Genomic DNA, 21,939 nt, shown 5'->3' on the forward strand with positions numbered 1-21,939 from the left:
CCCCCCCCCCGCCCCCCCCCGGCTCCTCGAAGGTGGCGGAGCACCCTGTGACGGTGGGGACAGAGCCTTCCATCCCAGCCATTGTGGCAGTGCTCTGCACTCATTGTTTGTTTCACTAACCAATCGGAGTGCTCCAAGAGCATTATGGATAAGCAGACGGAAGGATTAAGGCCTTTATAAGAATTTTTAATTGTGTGATTAAACCTGAAGCTCTTCCTAGAGAATCCTTGCTTGCTCCTCTTCATTGAGGTTGAGAAGCACTTGGAGGGACATGCTAATGACAGACAAGCCCAGAGGAACGGGAAGGCTTCTCCTGTAAATTCCATGTAACTGAATATGTCCATGGAGACCTCCTGAACCTTCTGTAACACAAGCTCATACCCAACTGCAGGGCCTCAGCCCAGTTTGTAGGTGTGTAAAACTGCCTCACACATGCAAGTACCAGGTTAGGTGCAGAGACCAGGCAGAATATTCTGTAGCTGTTCAAATTCTCCAGACATTAGGCAGCTCCCCAGATTTCAGCAATACTTAGAAAAGAACCTATGGAACAACTGTCATGAAGCCATGAGAGCAGGAGATACAGGAAATGGAACAACTCTCTCCATTAGAAGATTTTCTGGTTGGAGTCTCAATGCTGATAGATTCTATTGTTGGGAAATGTGCAGAAAAATAGAAAAACTTCTCTCTAACCCCAACCTTACCTTTCTAATGGGAAGATCCTGTAGTATGGCACACATCTTTGGCATGTTTGTTTTAGAATAAGGGGTCATACTAATCAGGCAAGATATTGTCTGTTTGCCTTTAGCAGATGCACAAGAAATCAAACTGGCTAGATACAAGCTAAGTTGAGGGACAATAGCTTTAACTTACCTCAGACAGGCCAGAGTGATTAGAGAGGACCAACTTTGTGCTCAGTGCAGATTTAATTCTGCCTCCAAAGTAGGCCAAAACCTTGCCATTGGACTCTTATGAACCTATGTAAAGGAAGTGGGGTCGTTGCAGCTGTGGGCTGGGGCTAGGGGCCATGCTGTGCTGCACTCTGGGCAGGCTGCAGCTGCGCTGGGAGGGAGCTACAGGGGGGCTATAGTGACATTTGGAGTGGCAGCAGCCCCCCCCCCGGCCACCCTCCCAGCGCTGCTGCTGCCCACCCCAAGCACAGCATTGCAGCCTGCCTGGCACAGATCTAGGGGCACATGCTCCCTCCTCCCCTCCCCCCCAGAGCAGCAGTCAGAGCCACCCCCACTTCTTCCCCATGCCCCCCAGACAGGCTGCAGCTCTGTCCCACGCCTGCCTCACCCCGGCTAGGCAGCGCCTATCTTAGCCCCACTCCACTCCCTCCCTCACCATGGGGGGGTGTTGATCTGCCCCCTCACACCCCTTCCCTCCCCCCTCGCCCTTCACCATAACAGACTTGCCAACTGCATGCAGCTATATTGGAAATCAGATCAGTATTGGCCAGTCTCTTTAAATATTGGCTATTGGTATGGGCCCTTTTAATGAGTTTTGCCATAATTGAATGTACATCTACCTCTGTTGTGGGTTTATTTGTTTCTTTGAATACAAAGAAGGGTACCAGTTTACTAAGTGTCTTGTGATTCTTCACGGAGGATTTAGAAAGATGATCCAATCCTTATACTTCTGGCAGGCTGATGCATCTTTAAAGATCTTTCCTTTATCATCTGCAGTGCAACCAGTTTTCAGTAATTTTGTTTATTTTGAGTTATGATTTATTTTCTCAGACCTTGTGTTTCTTTATATACAGTAAAAGATTTGGGGCTGGAAGCTATAGTTTTGTGCAGCATCAGGAAGTTCTACAATTAGATACAAGGAGCATAATAATTTTTCTGGCATGTACTCTAGACATTATAGTAACTCCACTATAGCCAAACAAGGCTTCAGTCCCAACGCTTGTTTTCAACGCCAAGGCTCTGCTCTCATTGCCATAGGCAAATAGCAAAATTCCAATTCTAGTACTTATGCACATACAAATGCTGACTTACTGTTTGACACTTACATAAGAAGAGAGATAAATATTCTCCAGTGTTTTTAAGGACCTTTTTAAATAAGGTGGTTAGTTTGTTTCATCCTGTTGGAAAACTGAGAGGCAGTCTAATAAATACAGTACAAGCAGCTTCTCTCAGAAGAAAATGTTTCACATGTTGTCCAAAGATAAGTAATCAGCACTGAAAAATCAAGGAAGCTTACAGAATACTTAAATTGTTATGCATTGATTAGGTAAGACTGGTGGATAGTATCTACAGCAGATATTCTTTAGCAGTCCCTTGCAGTTGAGGATGATTATCTTCTATGATTTGTTTTATCTGTGGGTGTGAAGATGCCTCATGAGGTCAGTCTGGGATTGACAGACTCTGCTGCAGCTCAGGAACATGTTTCCTCGCAGGGTGGGTAGCTCAGGTTTCTTGATTTGGTCTGTGACATGCTGTTTCTGGCACTCTCACTTTTCCATCTCCTGTTGTCACTGTAAGGTTTCGAAGTACTGAGCTACTTGCAGCAGACTCTTCCTCCGTTTGGGCCAATTGTGGGTGATAGTCCCCCATGAGTTGATGTTGATGCTGCATTTTTTTCAAGTTGACTTTAAAGATGTCCTTGAAGTACTTTCTCTGCCCTTCTATTGAGTGTACACCTTGCATGAGCTCAGAGAATAAAATGTGCTTCAGGAGTCTGGAGTTGGACATCCAGATATTGTGTGTGGCCGAATGAAGTTTATGTTGGGTGATCAGTTTATGGTGTTTGCTTGCAATAGGACACTGGCATTGGCACATCTATCTTCCCACTAGATTTAAAGGATATTCTGCAGGCAGCATTGATGGTACTTCTCCAATGGCTTGAGGTGTTTCCTCTACGTTGTACATGTCTCAGCTCCGGACAGTAAAGAGGGAATCATGACTGCTGGATAAACCATGAGCTTTGTTTTGGATCTCATATTGTGATCTTTGAACACTTGTTTCTTCAGGTGTCTGAAAGTTGTACTTGTACATTTGAGGTGATTTCGGATATGTTCGTTGATGTCAGCCTTCCGTGAGAGATGGCTTCTGAGGCACGGGAAATACTCGGTGTTCTCTAGAGTTTCACTGTGAAGCTGAATTACTGGAGGTGGGGACTGCTCATGAAGAACTTGTTGATAGAGGACCTTAGTCTTCTGAATATTAAGTGTCAGTCCCATTTTCTTGTATGCCTCAGTAAAGATGTTGATGATTTCCTGAAAGTCCACCTTAAAGAGCAAGGAGATGGTTACACGTGCGCACATGCTACAGCATCATCAGTATACTGGTGCTCAATTGATTGAGGTTGGGATAGTCTCGGCTTTGGCTCAGAGTCAGCTGAGATTAAACAGTTGACTGTCCATTCAGTAGTTTAGCTCCTCTCCAACTGGAATCTTGTTGGTGGTCATATGTAGCATCATGGTGAGGAATATTGAAAAGAGTGCTGGAACAATGATGCAGCCTTGCTTAACTCTTGTCTTAACCTCAAAGGGATCTGTGATGCATCCGTTTCTGAGAACCACTGCTTGCATACCATCATGAAGCAGATGAAGGATAGTGATAGAATTTTGGTGGGCATCTGCACTTCAGAAGGATCCTCTGCAGTTCTTCTCAGTTGACAGAGTCAAAGGCTTTTGTGAGGTCAAAGAAGGCCATGTAGAGAGGTTTATGTTGTTCCCAGCATTTTTTATGCTGCTGGCAAGCTGTGAAAATCATGTCAGTTGTGCCTCTTGATGCCCTGAACCCACATGGAAATTCTGGGAGGACCTCTTCAGCAAGTGGTAGGAGACAGTTCAGGAGGGTTCTTGCTGTGATCTTTCCTATGGTGGATAGCAAGGCAATCCCTCTGTAACTTCAGTCTCCTTTCTTGAAGGTTGCCACATTCATGCCATGCCTGAGGTCACCTGGGATTTCCTCCTCATTCCAAATCCTTAAGATGAGAGGGGAGCTGTGATGTGAGCTCCTTTCCTGTCTGCTTGAAGATTTCTGCAAGGATTCCATCCACTCCAGATGCCTTGTTGTTCTTCATTGGCTTTGATGGCTTCCCTCAGCTTATCCAGCCCTCAGGCTGGAGGGATTCTGAGATCATCTCTGACTGGCTGTTGCAGGGTGGAGTTAAGATCTCTCTCATCAACAACAGTGCCTCTATTGAGAAGGTCTTCAGAATGCTCCTTTCAACAGGCACTGATGGCTCCCCTGTCCTTGATCAGGTCTCTTCTATTCTTAGGTCTCAAGGGGGTTGGTCCCCAAGTGCTTGGGCCCTAAATTGCTTTGGCATTGAAAAAACTGAACATTGTGGATGTTAGTGAGATGTTGAATCTCCTTCACCTTGTCTTCCCACAATCTATTTTTCATGTAGTGGGTCCTCCTTTGGACCTCTGCCTTGGCTTGTTGGAGGCTCAATTTCTTTTGCTTGGAGTTGAAGTCATTCTGCCAAGCCCAAAAGGCCTTGCATTTGCAGGCAATCAGCTCTTCAGTCTCTTGGTCATTCTCATCAAACCCATCCTGAAGTTTCCTGGCAGAGAAACTAAACGTCTGTTCACAGGTGCTGATGACATTCTCCCATGGTTGTTGATTTGTATTCCCTGGTTTTTCAATGAAGCACTGATGGAAGAGGTCTCACTTGATTGGGTCTTTGAGTCCTTCGATGTTGCTATTTTGTCAGCATTGCTTCTGCTGCAGCCATCACTTGGTATCCAGTTTAAGTGACATAACTGAGCAGATGAACCAGTGGTCAGTCCAGCAGTCGTTCGCTCCTAGCATTGCTTGGGTGGGAATCTTTGCAATTCCGGGCATGAGCAATGGCATAGTCAATAAGTGGGGAACGTGGCACAGGGGACATCATGGTAGGAGTCTACTACAGACCTTCTAACCAGAAACGAGCTAGACCAGGAGTTCACCAGGGAACTGGCTGAGGCTGCACACTCGTGGTGCATGGTTGTCATGGGAGACTTTAACTACCTGGACATCTCATGGGAAGGGTACTCAGTCAAATCCGATGGGTCGCAAAGCTTCCTCATGTGCGTGGATGCGCTCTGCCTGACTCAAGAAGTCTATGGGCTGACAAGAGGTAAAGCCTGTTACTGGCTAAAGGGGATGATCTGGTCAGTGACCTAAGAATCGATGGAAAGCTGGGTGATAGTGACCATGAGCTGATCAACTTTACTATCCATCACAAAGCTGGCAAGTCAGTCAGCAATGCAGAAGTCCTTGACTTTAGGAAAGCTGTCTTCAACAAGCTCAGGAGGCTCGTTGTTGAGGCCCTAAGGGATCAAGACTCGACAGGAAGAGGAGACTGGGCTGGGCAGGTTTATTATAGTGGTGATCTGTACTCGCCATATCACAGAACTACCAAAATCTTTTGTGGCTTTTCAGGCAGGAAAGATTTGCCATCTGCTGTCCCCATAACATCCTGGTGGTGCTGCAACTTCTTGGTCCATGACTACTTATTTGTCAGCACTACCCTTGTTTATTCTGCAGCTAACCTTCCCTGAAGGTCATTTGTCTATTTGCCACCTGTGGACATGCTGGGTAGCAGTATAGCTCTGCTGCCAGCTACAGCAATTACTCAGGGGTACAGTAGGAGCAGCTGTTGTATAATGTGGTGGATTTAATAGAATCATAGAAAATTAAGGTTGGAAGGGACCTGAGGAAGTCAACTAGTTCAGCCCCCTGCTCAAAGCAGGACCAGCCTCAACTATATCATCTCAGCCAAGGCTTTGTCTAGCAGGTTCTTATAAATCTTAAAGGATAGAGATTCCATAACCTCCCTGGGTAACCTGTTCCAGTGCTTTACTACCCTCCCAGTGAGAGAGCTTTTCCTGATATCTAACCTAAACTTCCCTTGTTGCAATTTGAGCCCATTGCTCCTTGTTTTTTCATATCTCACCACTGAGAACAGTCTAGTTCCATTCTCTTTGGAACCACCATTCAGGTAGTTGAAGGCTGCTATTAAATCCCCTCTGTCTTCTCTTTTGCAGACTAAATAAGCCCAGTTCCCTCAACCTCTCCTCAAGTCATGTGCCCAATCCCCCTAACCATTTTTGTTGCCATCTGCTGGAGTCTTCCCAATTTGTCTACATCATTTTAGTAGCCTGTGTGTGTGTGTGTAGGGGGTGGGGGTGCAAAACTGAACACAGTACTCCAGATGTGGCCTCACCACTGCCACATCTGTTTCTATAAGACATGTAAAGGTCAAATATTTGGCCCACTATAAAGAAAAGAATATTTGTGATTAAAACAATCTAGACTGCTGGATTAGAGCCGTCTTATTGCAGGCATTAGCTGTTAGAATTATGTAGAGAACACAAACAATATAAAAAAGGAAAGTCTTCAGAATGGTATGTTTAGAGACTGCATTTATTTTGTTAATTGTTAACATATTTAGTTTGCAGTATAAACCCAAAGGATGTTCTCTTTTACCATCAGAATCTATCGAACTTAGCATCTTTCACCCCTGTCTCAAAGAGCTCATACTCTGTCAATGTTTTAGGTTCCAGTAGGATTGAACAAATAAATTTGTAGGATGTAGCCATGATTGACCCATGAGGATCATTCCCTTCTCAATTATCTTTCCTACCAATGGTCCAAGAAATAAAGACAGCTGTAATCAAAATAAAATCTTATTTTTAAGAAGAGCACTTTATAATGCATATTCATGGTTCAAAATCATGTATTTATTTCAAAGTACCATTCTTTGCATAACTAAGACTTGTAAGCAAAGCTTTTTTCTGCCTTCCCTTGAGTAAATGTTGCTTGCAGCTAATCATTGGGTATGGACTGACCCATGCAAGTCATTCAGGGAAGTTCCTCTAAAATGCAAGGTCAGCTTGTTACTCTAAAGCCAGCAGAAGCCTCTCATGTGAAATTCAAGGCAGTATAAAGTCAGGGAGCAGCCTCTTTAGATTGCATATCTCTCCTGGGAAATGCTTTTCTTTGGAGACAGAAATCCAATCTTATCACAGAGAAGCAGGTCTGGAAGGGACCTCCAGAGGTCATCTAGTCACCCCTTTCCTGAGTCAGGATCATCCCTATCCAAACCATCCCACATAAACCAGAATCTAAACTCTACTTAAGTCTACTGTCAATCCTGACACAACATAGACCTATCACCCTAACCTGCCACTGGTGAAGCAGGGGAATCATAGCAGCCAATATCCTGCTTGTATAAAATATTGTGAATATACTCTCAAGAGGATCTGGGTAGAGGGCCACACCCCATGCTACTGAAGAAGGCAAAATCCCCCACAGTCCATACCAATCTGACTATGGGGTAAAATTCCTTATTGATTTCAGATATGGTGATTAGTCTGACCCTGAACAGAGGGAAAAGACCCTCTAGCTAGGAACCTCTGAGTTTAAATCCTAGCATACCCCAGTCAAGGGCTCCAGCCTTGGCTGTAGCCAATGCCCAGTGCTTCTGGAAAGGCTTTAAAACACCCTGACAAATATAGCAGAAAAGGGGTGGGGAATAATTCTGTTCCCTATGATCGCTTGTTAAAATCACAGTTCAACAGAGGAGTGAACTCTTAAGGGGTCTGATTGATAGTCTGGTCATGGAACTGATTTCCCTGTCACATGGAGGGTGTGTCTGGAAATTGGGCAGAGGGCTAACAAGTAACACACAAGCTCTGAGGTTAGCAATCTTTTTTTTAATGAAGCTTTAGGCTTGCCACACTTTGGTCATGCCCCTGATTCTTCTCTGCAGCCTCAGAAGAAAGTTAAATGAGTTTTTAATAAACCCAATTGTTATGCGCACACATGTACAACAGGACAGACCTAGATGGGCTAAGGTTTGTTATCCTTTCTTTGAGTTATACATAGTCAAACAGTTATGATAAACATTCAAATTAGATACCTGTGTTTTCTTCAAGTTTACTCAAGTAGAGATTCATATAACATAACATTGAATCTATTTTTAACCCCAGCCAAATGCATTCTAAAAGTATATAAAGGAAACTATGAAACTATGAGTTCAGTGTGGGAAAAGGAGAGGCACTATATCATTAATAACCTGGTCAGAAACTTCAAGTTCTGTATCCCATACATATACCAAAAAAGGCAGAAAATGGAAATTTGAGTGCATCTGTTAGTAATAAAAATGTTTTCCTCTATCTGTCATGATTACTCATTGCCATCCCAGTCAAAGTCCAAAGGAACTTTCAATGTACGCTACATAGCATTAATTCCATCTCATCCTTCCTTTGCTTTCCCACACCCATTCCAAATAAGTTCATGCTGTTTGGGTGTAGCCAAGAAAATCTATTGGTGTAAGACGCTAGTGATCAAATGGAGCCTTTGCCTGTTTTTGAGAATTGGGAAAAATGCCTGTAACAACATTGCTTTATAAATGAGGGTGATTATTTGTACAAGTCAGAAGTGACTTCTCCACCCCCTGCCCCCCGGTCAGTTCTCTATTCTTTTTCTCTCTTCCCACTCCTTGAAGTGTGTCCCATTCCCTGTCCCCCCCCCCCTCCCCCCCCCTCCCTCCGGTCCAGATTGTCAGACCCTAATTTGGGTAAATGCTGATTCTATAAGGGGAACAGTGATTCACAAAAATCTGCTTTTGCCTTTTTTTCCTTTGTGTCACTGACAATGGGGAGGTTTTTATTACAAATTGTACATGATTTGTTTTCAGTAAAATAATTATATTTTTTTTATGATTTGTAATGAATTAATAGATTTCAGATTTACAAATTCAGTATACATTTGAGATGTAAATACCCTTCATCTAGCACTTAATGGGTGCTAATCTACAGTACATCCAATAAGTTTATATTTATTCAATAACCACAGAGGGCTCCAATGATCATTGGCTTGTAGCATGTGAAATATTTAGGTCATAGGATTTTGCAGCATTATATTCTTGGAATAAAAACATAAGTGGGATAATAACTGATGGATGGAAATGCAATCTCTGTCAGGAGGTAATGAGCTTTTCTTTGCTTCAGGGCTAGATGAAAGGGCTGACAAGACGTCCTTGCCTGGAACCTCTGCTGTGTTTTAATATATCTGAAAATAATACCATTAGTTTCATACTTCATGAGGCCCATTGGTTCTAATATTAAACAGAGATATAGTTATAAATAAGGTCAAACTTTTTTAAAGGACTACCAATATATCCATCCGAATTTCCAGACAAAGGGCATCTTTACATGAAATTGTGAGACTGCTGCTTCTATGTTTGATATGCCTTTGGATCACAGGAAACATCTGAGGCGCATCTGCCGCTGGAAAAAGTAATTTACCTTTTATGAATTGGTTATAATTTCACTAATTATATTTCATGGCTCCACACTTCTAAATGAATTTACTGAAAATGTTTAGCAAAGTAATTTTTATTCTAATCATGAATAAAAGTTGTAAGTATATACAACTACGTAAATCAATTTGCTGTGGTAAACAAATTGACAGTTTGATCTGGGCCATTTTTCACAAAGAGCTAGTCCAGTTTTGGAAACTATAATTCATTTGTATCTGCAGTTACCTAAATACAATAAACTTTCTTTTCCAAAGTGCTGTCTTCTCTTGACTTGTGATCTTGGTGTCCCCAAATGCCAGGTCTATAGTAAAAGAATTGTTTGAATAGTAAGCAACAGCTGAAACAAGTTTCTTTCTCTTTCTCTTATACTTCCTCACCCTCACTCTCCATTTCAAAGAAGTTGTAGACCCATTTGTTAGATAGGATTTGGTAACCAACTGAAATGTCCTTGGGATTCACTTGAATACTAGATCTTTCACATAGTACTGTTACAAACAGCAAGTTTTTCTTTGAATTTGCTGATATAGGATCTATATTTAAGAAATGTTTCTCTTCTCACTCATGAGTGCTGTGGTCAAATCCAGTGTTTTCTGTTTTGAGAATAAGCATATTTCTATTGGCTGTGTTTGCCATGTGATGAAATTTCAAGAGACGCATTTTGAAATATATTTTAAATATAATTAAAGATAATTTTACTTAATGTTTACACTTTTTTCCTCCCCTTTAGAGCAGTGTTTGAAGTACCTTTAATAGTGTTAGCTGCCATAAAGTTGTACTAACAGCTAACACTTTTTCTGGCAGTATATGTTTTTGTTTTTCTCTTAAGACCTGAGGGATGGGTTTCATGCACTTTTTGGTTTCTTCCTGTGGATAACCAAGTTATCATTTAAGCTGTCCCTGACAGGAAGACAGGACAGGATGGCTATGTTTTTTCCCCATGATGATGTGGAGTGCATTAGAGCTGGCTGCTTCACATTGCCTCATTCGTGGTTGTGCATCTCGCACAGTTGAATGTTGTCACTTATTGTATTGTGTTGAGGGATCTTGTACTTCATGCCACAGTATTGCTGAAACTTAAAAATGAATTTATTCCTCTGTCACAATCTGATCAATAGGATATTTTCGTCTTTGTGACTGAGACCCAGCAAGTTAAGCATCCAAATGTGTTTTGAAGGCGTTCAAAGTGGGTGCTTGAACTGCCTCTGGTGGCAGTCTGTTCCAAACCTTGGGGGCCCGGACAGTGAAGAAGTTCTTTCTTATGTCCAACCTGAACTGGTCACAGTGGAGTTTCTGACTGTTCGATCTTGTCATCCCTTGGGGTGCTCTGGTGAACAGTCGTTCCCCCAGATCCTGATGAGCACCCCTGATAAACTTATAGGTGGCCACCAGATCACCCCTGAGACTGTGCTTTTCCAGGCTGAATAGCCCCATTGTTCTCAGCCTCTCATCATAAGGTCTGTTTTCCTGACCTCTAATCATGTGTGTGGCTCTCCTCTGCACCCTCTCAAGCTTCTCCACATCCTTTTTGAATTGGGGAGCCCAAAACTGGATGCAGTACTCCAGCTGCGGCCTTACCAAGGCCGAGTACAGCGGGAGAATGACGTCCCAGGATCTGCTTGAGAAGCATCTATGGATGCAAGCCAGTGTTTTGCTCGCTTTACTAGCCGCAGCATCACACTGAAGGCTCACGTTCATCTTGTGGTCAACCGTGACCCTCAAGTCCCTTTCATCTGTAGTACTAACCAGCGTAGCACTGCCGAGCCTATAAGCATAGTGCAGGTTTTTCCTCCCAAGGTGGAGAACCTTGCATTTTTCGGTGTTGAACACCATCAGGTTCTCGTCAACCCATTTTATGAGTCTGTCCAGATCTGCCTGGATCACCCTCCTGTCCTCAGGTGTGGATGCTTTACCTCAGAGTTTGGTGTTGTCGGCGAACTTGGCCAGTCCGCTTCTTACATCAGTGACGTGGACATTGGTGTAGATGTTAAACAGTATAGGCCCTAGGACAGAGCCTTGTGGGACCTCACTGGTCACAGTGCACCAAGACGATTGACCCACGTCAACAACCACCCTCTGGGTCCTATCGTGGAACCAGTTCCCCAGCCAGCGGATCGTGGTGACGTCAAGGCTGCAGTTAGCCAGTTTAGCCAAAAGGTGATTGTGGGATACCAGATCGAAGACTTTTTAAAGTTGAGGTATACGACGTCTATCTCTTCCCCCTTGTCCAGGTGATAAGTCACCTGGTCGTAAAAGGAAATGAGATTGGTCAAGCAAGACTTACCCACAACAAACCCATGCTGGGTATACTTCAGAATATTGCCTTCAGCTAGTCTGTTAAGGATGGCCTCCTTGATGATCTTTTCCAAGACCTTCCCCAGGATAGAGGTCAGGTTGATGGGCCTGTAGTTTGCCAGATCTACTTCCCTCCCTTTCTTGAAGATAGGCACAACATTGGCCCTCTTCCAATCATGAGGCAGTTCACCAGAGTGCCAAGAGCTCTCAAAGATCTCTGCCAGGGGCTGAGCTATGATGCTCGTCAGCTCGCTGAGTACCCTTGGGTGTAACCCATCAGGGCTGGCTGACTTGAAGGTATCCAGCCTGTTGAGGTGTTCCTTCATGAGGTCAGCTTCGATGGAGGGCAAGGAATCTCCCTCACCCGGGCCTCCCTGACCCATAGTGGGCAGGGTCATCCCATGGGGCTGATGAAAAACTGAGTTAAAGTACCCATTTAGCAAGTTCACTTTTTCCTGGGCGTTAGTTGTCAGTTGCCCCATCTGGTTTAGCAGGGGTCCAATGTTGCCCTTGCTTTTCCTCCAGTTCCACACATATCTAAAAGATATAGGTTAGGACAAAATAATAGAAGTATTGCATGATGCATGAGAAAATTGGGATAAAAACATAGTGCTCACATTGACTTAAGCTTTCTGCAGCTATCAGCATACTATCTAATGTATACTTATAGCACTATGAAGTTAAAGAAAAAGTTGCACTAGAGTTATGTAATCAATGCCAGGTACAGCTAAGTGTTTGAGTGTGGTCTGTGAAAAATAAACCATTGCAGACCTCTGTTCAAAGAGTTTGCATGTTTGCTTCTGCAGAGCAAACCATCAAGCTAAGCGGTTTGTGTTTCAATAATATCTAGTGTGCATGTAATGCAAATAGTGAATGACAGCCAGTTTATAGGCCAACTCTGACTTAATATCAGTGGCGGCGCATAGAGGGTGCACAGGGTTGCGTGTGCACCCCCTGAGAGTGCTGGTGCACCCCCTGACAGCCAGTGTTCCCCGCTTAGGAAACAGGCAGGGAGGACAGGCGAGAGTGGAAGTGCCAACGGTGTGATTCACCACAGCGTCCCCCCTGGTCGCTGACTGGCTGCTGGGGGGGCAAGTGCCTCCCCCCACCAGGACTCAGGATGCACCAGTCACCCATGCTTAAAATCTTAACAGAAATGCAAGTAGTAGCAATGGCAGACATCTTCTCAGTGATCAAAGGGAGCTCAAGTTGCTTTGGGTTAGGACAATAAAAATGCTTTAAACTGAAGCTTACAGTCAACCTAAAGCTTGTTGCTAGTATTTTGTTCTGTCAATAAATACATTTCGCCTGGATGATCAGTTTGGGAGGAAGAGGAAAACAGTTTATGTAGACTTGGAATAGAACATGGAACCTGAGAGAAGTGCCTTTCTGGTCTCTTCAGACAGAACCAACCTTTGAGACACTGTAGTTCAGGAGACATTTGTGCTGTTCCATGGCATAATTCAGTAGGCACACTTTCATGTCTGGCCACAATAACACTGTCATACTGATTGTCTGTGTGGTTTTAATTTGTAAAACTTTTTTCAAATTTATTTTTTTATTATTGTTCAGTGTATCCAAGTGATGATCTTTTGTTTCATTCTGTTGTTTCTTTGCAATTGAGACTGCCTTGACAGTATATCTAGTATTTGATGGAAGGGATTTCCAATTCTGGAACTTGCTTCTTTTTGGTTCAGAAAACCCTTGTCATCCTTCAAAGTGTGTTGCAAATCCCATTTGTTCTTTCAGGCTTTTAATAAGGTTGAGGGTGAGTTGGTAAGTTTTTTTGCAGATTGGACAGGGTTTTGGTTATTTTTTTAAGTTACAGTGATTTGGGTATTGTAAATGTTTTGCAGGCTTTTATAAAAGTCTACAGCATCTTAGAGAAGTGTGTTCTATAAACTGCAACCATAAGCAGTGCTTGGTACACCAGCATCAGCTTTTGAAGAGGGAATAAAATTAAACAAGACTTTGGATTATACCAGTAACTTCCTTTTTCATGGTTCGTTATCTATTTTCTAGAAAGCAGAGTTGGCCTCTGATAAAGACCTCTACCTTGACAACAGCTCTGTTGAAGAAGCCTCAGGAGTCTATCCTATTGATGATGATGATTATTCTTCTGGGTCAGGCTCAGGTAAGACATTTTATCAATTAATAAAAATATGGAGAAAGATATTTAGTATTATTCCATATGTACAAGAATAAGGCCTTGTACTAGAAAACAGTGCTTCAGTGGAAGTCTCAGGCATTTGGCTCTGTATATGCGGAGTCCCCAGTATCTTTCCAGATCTTGTCCTTATATATTGATCTCATGCTTTTACTCCCCTACTCAGGCCATGAGCAGACATTCATTTCAACAGGTGGAAATTTCTGAGAAAATTCCACAAATGGAAATCTTTCTGGGAGAGGAATTCTGTGGGGTTTCAGCCTGCAGCTGGTTCCTTTTCCCTGCTCTCTGCACCTTCACCAGACCAGCTTAATTTCAGCCTGGGGAAGGCAGGGGGAGCAGTGGATGCTCTAGTCCTCCTGGTACACAGGGGGCATAGAGCAGTGGGGAAAAACTCCCCAGTTTGGGGTATAGGCAGGGTCCAATGGTGGCTTTTCCCCTCTCCTCTGCACTGGTCTGGAGGGGATAGGTACAGCAAAGCAAAGCCTCCAACCTGTTCCACAAGCCAAGCAGTGCCTGGCTGGAGGAGGAGGCAGGGAGCAGTGTGACAAAGTCCCTCACCTGCTTCTCAACTCAAGGACCCCAGTTGGGGGAGTGGGTAGGGGGCTTTGCATTGCTGTTTCAGACCCCTTCTGGCCTGGTCCAGGGGACTGGAGCAGCAGAGTAATATTCCCCACCCCTACCCTCTCACCTGCACCCATTCCCCTGATCAGACAGTCTACAGGCTGCACAAGAACAGGGAACATGGCTCTGGTGCTTCACTCCCCTCCCGGAAGGGGAGGAGAGTATACAAATGTTCACTCAAGAGAGATTTTGTCTTGCAAGGGAGATCTTCCAAATTGACACCTGGATGATCTTTTTCCTGGAAGTGGCATGTTTCCCCTCAAAAATTGAATGAACACTTGTATGCTCATAGTTTCTACTGGGAGAACGGTAGAATGCCTTTATGTGGCCTCAATGATAACATTTTACTGATCTTCCCTGTTTGTCTCTCCAGTTTTAGGCAGTGCTGTCTGGAGTTTGGAAATAGGGATTTGGACAGGCTTTATTTTCCCACAGTAAATTTGAATCCTAACATTAGTAATATCTTTACGAAAGTCTTGAGGTTTCATTTATTTTGGGGGGTTTGTTTGGGGTATCTTTTTGTAGATGCTCATTCAAATAAATACTGTTAAATATACATTTAATCTGTTCTGTAGAATCTAGGTTTCGTTAGATAGAACTGATAACTTACTTTGATGTAGTCGCATCAATTTACAGATAACAGAAGATAAACCTAGTGATATTTAATGTGACCTGTCTGCAGTGATGCATCATTAGATTGTAAGCTGGGTAGGTGTCAGCTTTATGAATTGAGTGATGAGGAAAGGAGCAGTTATCCAAGTGGGAATTGTGTCACTTGACAATACCCTGGATATCTGTATTGGGGACCCATTTTATTTGGATCATTTAGTAGAGTAAGGTATATGGATCCCATAGTGAGTTTTCTTCCTAGTTGCAGCTTTAGAGCCAGAACTCAGACTTAACAAGCAGTGGCCCAGAACAATTCCTTTCCTGTTCAAGGGACTTTGTCTAAAGCTGTAGCTGAGAGATGCTTCAGGACTTTTGAGAGGGTAGGGTAGGGGGAGATGATGAGGTAGCAAGGAGTCTTTGTTTCAAGCTAAAACAAACCTACATGTTATATTTCTGATTTAATTGAACTCCTAGGTCATGTCCAGACAAGCACGGATGTGTGGTATGTGGTGCCGTAGACCTGTCTGCAGCACCACACACCACGCATTCAGGTGTTTCCCATACTGCTGCCTTGCAGTGCATGGGGAAGGAACCAGAAAAAAGCAGGGCAGTGCACATGGCAGCAGCATGTGCTACCCAAAACTGGAGGAGCCTGGCTGGCCAGAGCCATGTTTTAGCTACTGGCCAGGCTCCCTGCTGCAGGAGCACTGTGGCTGCAGCTCCCCAAGGACCCCAGGCCCCAGGTAAGGCTGCTGAGGCCAGCACAGTAACTGCCTTCAGCCTCCCCTACCCCACCTGGGGTAACCTTCAGTGCACCAGAATGTGCATGGCACAGATGTTCCCTGATCACAAGCAGCAGTGGCACAAGGTATGCTGCTGCTACTTGTCCCCGGGGAAGCAAGCATTCCCACTTGTCTGGATAAACCTCTAAAGTTGCTAGATCTGCATTAAACTTTGACTTGAGGTTGGGACCAAATCTCTTGATTCTTGCCTTCTGTCTCTTCCTGAGATTATACAGTAGCATATATCCCCACTGCTTAATTCTAACATGGCAGGGCCCAATCAATGATTGGATGTGTTTACACTTGTACATAAGCCAAGCTCAGCTGTAAGGAGACCTCATTTTTTTTAATGCATACTTGCTACTGAACATGTGCCAGTTAGTGTAATACTACAATAACCTGCTGAATTTATTTATTCGATTTATATTCCGTGATCCCCAAAAGAGACCCAGGATTTCTTACAGTAGAAAGCAGATAAATTGTAGAGACAAATAAGTAATTAAAATAAAATAATATGTAATAGAACAAACTCCTTAGGTAGTTCCCCAAAGCTTAACTTTGTCTACTTGAAGGCCTTCCCAAACAAAAAAAAAAAGTCTTGCAATGTTACCAGATGACATCCAAGCTTGGGCTGTATTGACTTGAAGTGTTCACAGCTCATTTCTTTGGTGTTTGTACTTCTGGTTTTCTAGAACAGGCAAATTATTTATAAGTTTAATTTTGTTCAGCATATGCTTTGACATGTGTGAACACGCATACCAATATTAACATCAGCTACTTCTTTTTGCCCCAGTTATACAAATGCAAGTCACTAAATACAAAAAGGAAATGTAGATTTTTGTTTGAGCTAACCATCTACAATGAATTTGTTAGTGGATTTTTGTGTATAAATCAGTTACAAACTAAGGAGCTTATTTCAGCCTGTTTGGCCATTGAAGCTACATCCCATTAAGGACTACCTTGCAGATTCACCAACCTATTAAGAGGCCAATGATTGAAAATCATTGAGCAGATGAAGAACAACAAAGCACAGAACATCTGCTGCAATGTATAAGCATGGTGGAAAAATGCTTTCTCACTAACTATGTGTCCTTATCCTGAAAATCTGGAAACAGATTCCCAGTGACTTGGCATGCCAGAATTGTAACTGTATACAAGAAAGGAGATGGACTGGATTTTGGCAATTACTGTGGCATTACTCTTCTGTCCATAGCTGGGAAGATCCTTATCCTCATTCCCCTCAACTGACTCCCTTTGTCAAGGAGATTTTCCCCAGATCTGAACATGGTTTCAGGCCACTCAGAGGTATGGTAAACATGATCTTCTTTGCTAGACAGCTGCACAAATGCTGCAAGCAACTCCAAGATCTTTACATGGCCTTCATTGACGTGACTAAGGCCTTTGATTCAATTAACAGAGAGACCCTATGGAAGATCTGGTGAGACATGGATGTCTGCCAGAATTTGTTACCATCCACAGACTTCTTCATAATGACATGACAGCAACCATCCTAAGCAATGGCTTGGAAATGGACCCTTTCACATTAGAACTGGAGTCAAACAAGGCTGTGCAATTCTGTCAATGCTCTTTTTTCCATCTAGATCTATCTGCATCTCATTGCTGAGAGACTTCCATCTGGAGTCAGCATGGACAGGAATCTCTTTAACATCAACTGATTTTGTTCCAAATTTAAGATAACCAACACTTCTATTATTGATCTTCAGTATGTTGATGATTGTTGCGTGTGCCCAACTGAAGAGCTCCAGGTCACTTTTGACTGCTTTTTTGGATTGTATGAAATGCTTGGACTCACTGTCAACTTCATGAAAACCAAGACACTTTACCAACCTGCCCCAAACCAACCAGCTGCTGCCCCACATATTACAATTAAAGGGCAGTACTTGGAGAATGTTGGGCATTTCCCCTACCTTGTTAGTCACTTTTCCCAAAAAGTAAATACAGATGATGATACTCAACACAGAATAAAATCTGCCAGTGCTGCCTTTTGATGTCTCCACAATTGGGTCTTTGAACATGACATCAGGATCCAAACCAGACTTTCTCATCTACCAAGCTTTTGTCATCCCTGCTGTGCTATGTGGGTGTGATACCTTGTTGACATATCATAAACACCTGAAAACCTTGGAATGTTACCATCAGCAATGTCTTTGGAAAATCCTCCATATCAGTTTGAGGTAAAAAAAGAATAAATGTTAGTTTTCTGGCTCAAACAAACACCACAATCATTGAAGTCATATTTATGTGGCACCAGCTTTCTTGGACAGGACATGCCATAAGGATGTCTGACAACCAGTTCCCAAAATAGGTCCTATACAGGGTAAATGAAAAGCAACAATTAAAAAAAATTAAAATCAGATTTTTTATTTAAATTATATTTTTTGATTGAATCAGATTTGTTTTTTATTTTTAAGATAAAAATAGAGACAGAGGCTGTAGGGACCTGAGGGTGGGGGAATGTATGTGCGGGGGTGGGAGAGGGAGGCAAGAAGGCTGCAGAAGGAGGAAGTGGGCAGGACAGAGGGTAAGAGGGCCACCTGTTCCCTCTGCCTCCCCAGCTTCTGCTTTCCCTGCTGTAGCAGTGGGGAGGGAGAATCCAGACAGTCTTCCACTACTTAAATTCTATACCTGAAAAATTACAACAAATTAGTAACATTTCCATATATAGAATCTATGTATTGGGGGGTCATTTTATAGTCAGGGTCATCTTTATATTAAAGTAAATATAGTATATAGGAGCTTGACTTGGGGGTTTTAAAATTTTCATTAGCATGAGTCTTTTCTGCTTTTTCCTGTGAGCAGTAATTGTTTGTGTATTCTTATTTGGATTTTTTTGTCAAGGATCAATGACCCCTTGCAATGTATTTTAAGCCTGTTTATATCTTGGGGATAGAATTGGGCCTGTCAGTCACTGGCAGCAAGTAGCAGAATACCCCACCCGCTGGAGTTCCCTCCAGGCTTTCTGTGCCTTCCTAGTGGCCAGAACTTCTTGCTACTGAGTTATCTGAGATAAATTCCTAACTTTATTTCAATTAAGCTGATGGTTCAGTTGACTTATTTTTGTCTAATTTCCACCTGTATCCCAAGGCTATATTTTTCATTTTTGTCCCAGCAGCTCTGTCTCCACTGCTGTAATGTTTGCTGTGTCTGGGGTCCCTGCAGGCTTAAGAGAAGCTAAAATATTTTCTCCTTTCTTATAGTAGGCAGGGAGTTTGGCTCTCCAGAAAGGATACAGTTTCCAGTCTAGTTTGCCTCAGGCCCTCTCCCCCAGCAGAGCTGCAGAAACTATTTCTGTTGGAGAAGATGCAACCCAGGCTAGCAGGATTGTATCAGCCCCTCTGTCCTGACTGGAAAAAGGAACCAGGCAGGATTGGACAGGGATTTTTCAAGGGAAGTGAAAGCCAGCAGGATGGCCTTCCAGAAGGACAGTATGTCTGTAGCCTGAACCAACTGCCAAGCTTTCTGGGTGCAGTTTAGCTACTTCTCCTTTTTTCTCACATCCCCATGGGTCACAGGTGGACTGACAACATAAACACTGCCACTTACAAAATAGACATGGGAACCTGAAGCCCAGTTACTCTCCTTCCCCTACCCTGCTCCCACCTCTATGACAGCTTCAGCCTTTTTTCATCCAACAATCCCTAATCTATCCCAGGCTGAGACTTCTAGAAGGTATAGATTCATCTGGCTCATGTAACTACCCTTCCTCCTACCTGCCTGAGTCTCTGCTACCTTCATCTCACTTGGAGCCACGTGTCTCAGCACTGGCATCATCAATCCCCAAAACACTTTGGTACAGTTCTTCCTGCCCTACAATGGGGCATCATTTCAGTGTAGTCAGTCCCTGGTGCTGTCCGAGGTGCTGAAAACTTCATTTGCTACAGCGGTTACTAGTGCATTGATGTTACCAAGCTCAGCTCATCTTTAGCGTTGATTTTAAAAACCATATTGTAGAGCCTTCTTGGACACTAAGAGTAGCAAATCACTTGAATGAGGAGGGTTTTTATCATCCTATTAAAATAATTGTACAGAAGCAATCTCCTGCGTACTTAACAAGGGATGTATGGAAGCTGTAAACTGCCTACAGAATCAAGGATCACCTATATGCTTCATGCTGGGGCTTATGGAGATAGGTACACTGCTTGATACCCCTTACCTTGACCTTCATATTCCTTTATAGAAACAAATCCTTATGGCCCTGTTGGAACCCGTGTAGTTTTCCTCATGTTAGACTGTCCTCTTCTCCTTTGTTCCTCCTCTTTCCTAACATAAGGCTTCTGTTATTCAGATAATTATCCTTGGAAGTGAGTTCACTGGAGGATTGCCAGAGGGTGACTATCATCCCTGTCTTGCCTTGCCATCCTTAGCTGAGGTAATGGCTTCATGGACATCATTTCAAAGAGAGGGTTTGAGACCAGTATGGGCTCCTACAAAAACCCCTGTTGAAAGGTTACAAAAGAGGTCCCAAAAGCACTTCTCTAGCACTCCCTATTGAGCTATCTGTCAGACACAAATATTGATTTGAGACAAACCTCAAAGAGGACAGGTAAGAGACCTCAGGATCTATCCTTTAGCTTTGAACATGCGTTTCCATTGTGTGCTGGGTTTGTTTGTGATGGCAGCAACCCCTCAGTGAAACAAACAGCAGCAAAGAAAGATGATGACAAACGTTGAAGAACCAAACTAATTTGATCTATTTGGCATGAAGAGTTGTTCTTTGACTGGTTTGCAGTTAAGGATTGCTACCTACTAAGTGTTCTTTATCTGAACTGCTATCTGAGCTGGCACAGAATTTTAGTGGGCTGACCAGATGTCTCAAGCAGAAAGACAGCTGAATCCTTGATGTCTGAGGGATAGCCAGGATATCACCGTAGATCACATTTAGCACTTTTGCACCATAGCACAGTCAATGGTCATTGCCATCACTGAGAAGAGTGTTTTGATGTCAGTCCTGGGGAGTTGGAGATGTTAGTTAAGTTCCTCCATTTGAGAACTCTGGACTGTTTAGTGCAAAGATGGATGCATATCAATGCAACTTTCCCCCACAGCCCTTCCCTCACTGAATTGATGGAAGGATCCCACTTAATGGTGCCATTCTCCTTGTTCTCCCTGACAGATTCTGGTAACCAATGCCTCGATTCAGAGATGGGGACCATGTGTAGGCAACACTAGTTTTAAATTTGTTCAAACAGAAAGAGAAGGGTTGATTCATTTACCTTCCCATGGGTACACCCATCCTGTTCTTAGAACTGATTTCATTCAAGAACTGGTGCAGATAACATCTGGTTGCCCACAATATTACATAGGCACCCCTTAATGCCCTTGCACAAGGGTGCTCAACCTCTGGCCCATTGCCAAATATGGCCTGTGGAGCTATGGCATCCAGCCCAACAGGGCTTCTCACAGGTCAGAAAATTTGATGACAGGGGAATAGTAGCAGTTAATACCACCAGCTTCCCCTGCTTCCAAATTCCCAAGCCTTTCACTGCAGGTTGGAGCCAGGCCATGCCCCCTCGCCCTGCACTGCCACATTGGGCCCAGGCCATGGCTCTTTCCCTTGTCATGGTCAGGTTGGGACCAGGCCATGCCTCCTCCCCATGGGGCAGGGTCACACTTCCTATGCCTCCCACAGGGCCAGGTTGGGAATGGGCTAAGCCCCATTCCCCCCTGCATGGCTGGATTGGGGCCAGTTCCCTCCTTCCCCCATCCTCTTGGGTGAACTCAGTTGGTTCCATTTGGGTGCACATTCAGATGGGATCCTGCTGCACCCATCCTGGGCCCTGGATCAGGACCACCAGCCAGGTCTGGCCCAGGGATGGATCAGGCATTGCCCATCCAGGCCACTGGGCAAAAAGATTGAGCACCACTGTTCTTCCAAATACTCTAAAGAGATTTTTTTTCCCCTGGACCATGAGTGTATTGGCATCCATTATTAAAAAAAAAAAAAAAAAAAGTGTGTTTGCAGACAGCTTTGTGACAGACAGGAACAAAACACAAGCCACATTCTGCTCCAAAAGAGGGAACCCAGTGCAGTGTCTATCATATATATTCCCATGGATTTCCAAGGGTGATATACACTTACCATCTTACCCCTATCAGACCAAGGTTATCAAAGAGGATTAGGCAGGACTTCGCCACAGTTATGGTACGATGTGCATGGCAAAGTATTTTGTAACCAAATCT

The 21,939-nt window shown here is 43.5% G+C and overlaps 1 protein-coding gene across 2 annotated transcripts in view; it reads left to right on the forward strand.

Moving 5' to 3' along the window:
* SDC2 (syndecan 2) overlaps positions 1 to 21,939 on the forward strand; it is a 134,824-nt gene that overhangs the window by 92,137 nt on the left and 20,748 nt on the right. For both annotated transcript variants that reach the window (XM_019527968.1, XM_019527969.1), the window contains exon 2: positions 13,579 to 13,690. In XM_019527968.1, coding sequence (XP_019383513.1) covers positions 13,579 to 13,690 — 112 coding nt within the window. The remainder of the gene's footprint in view (positions 1 to 13,578; positions 13,691 to 21,939) is intronic.

This window comes from Gavialis gangeticus, unplaced genomic scaffold, assembly GCF_001723915.1.
Source record: "Gavialis gangeticus isolate Ggan-Ray unplaced genomic scaffold, GavGan_comp1, whole genome shotgun sequence".
Classification (NCBI taxonomy): domain Eukaryota; kingdom Metazoa; phylum Chordata; order Crocodylia; family Gavialidae; genus Gavialis; species Gavialis gangeticus.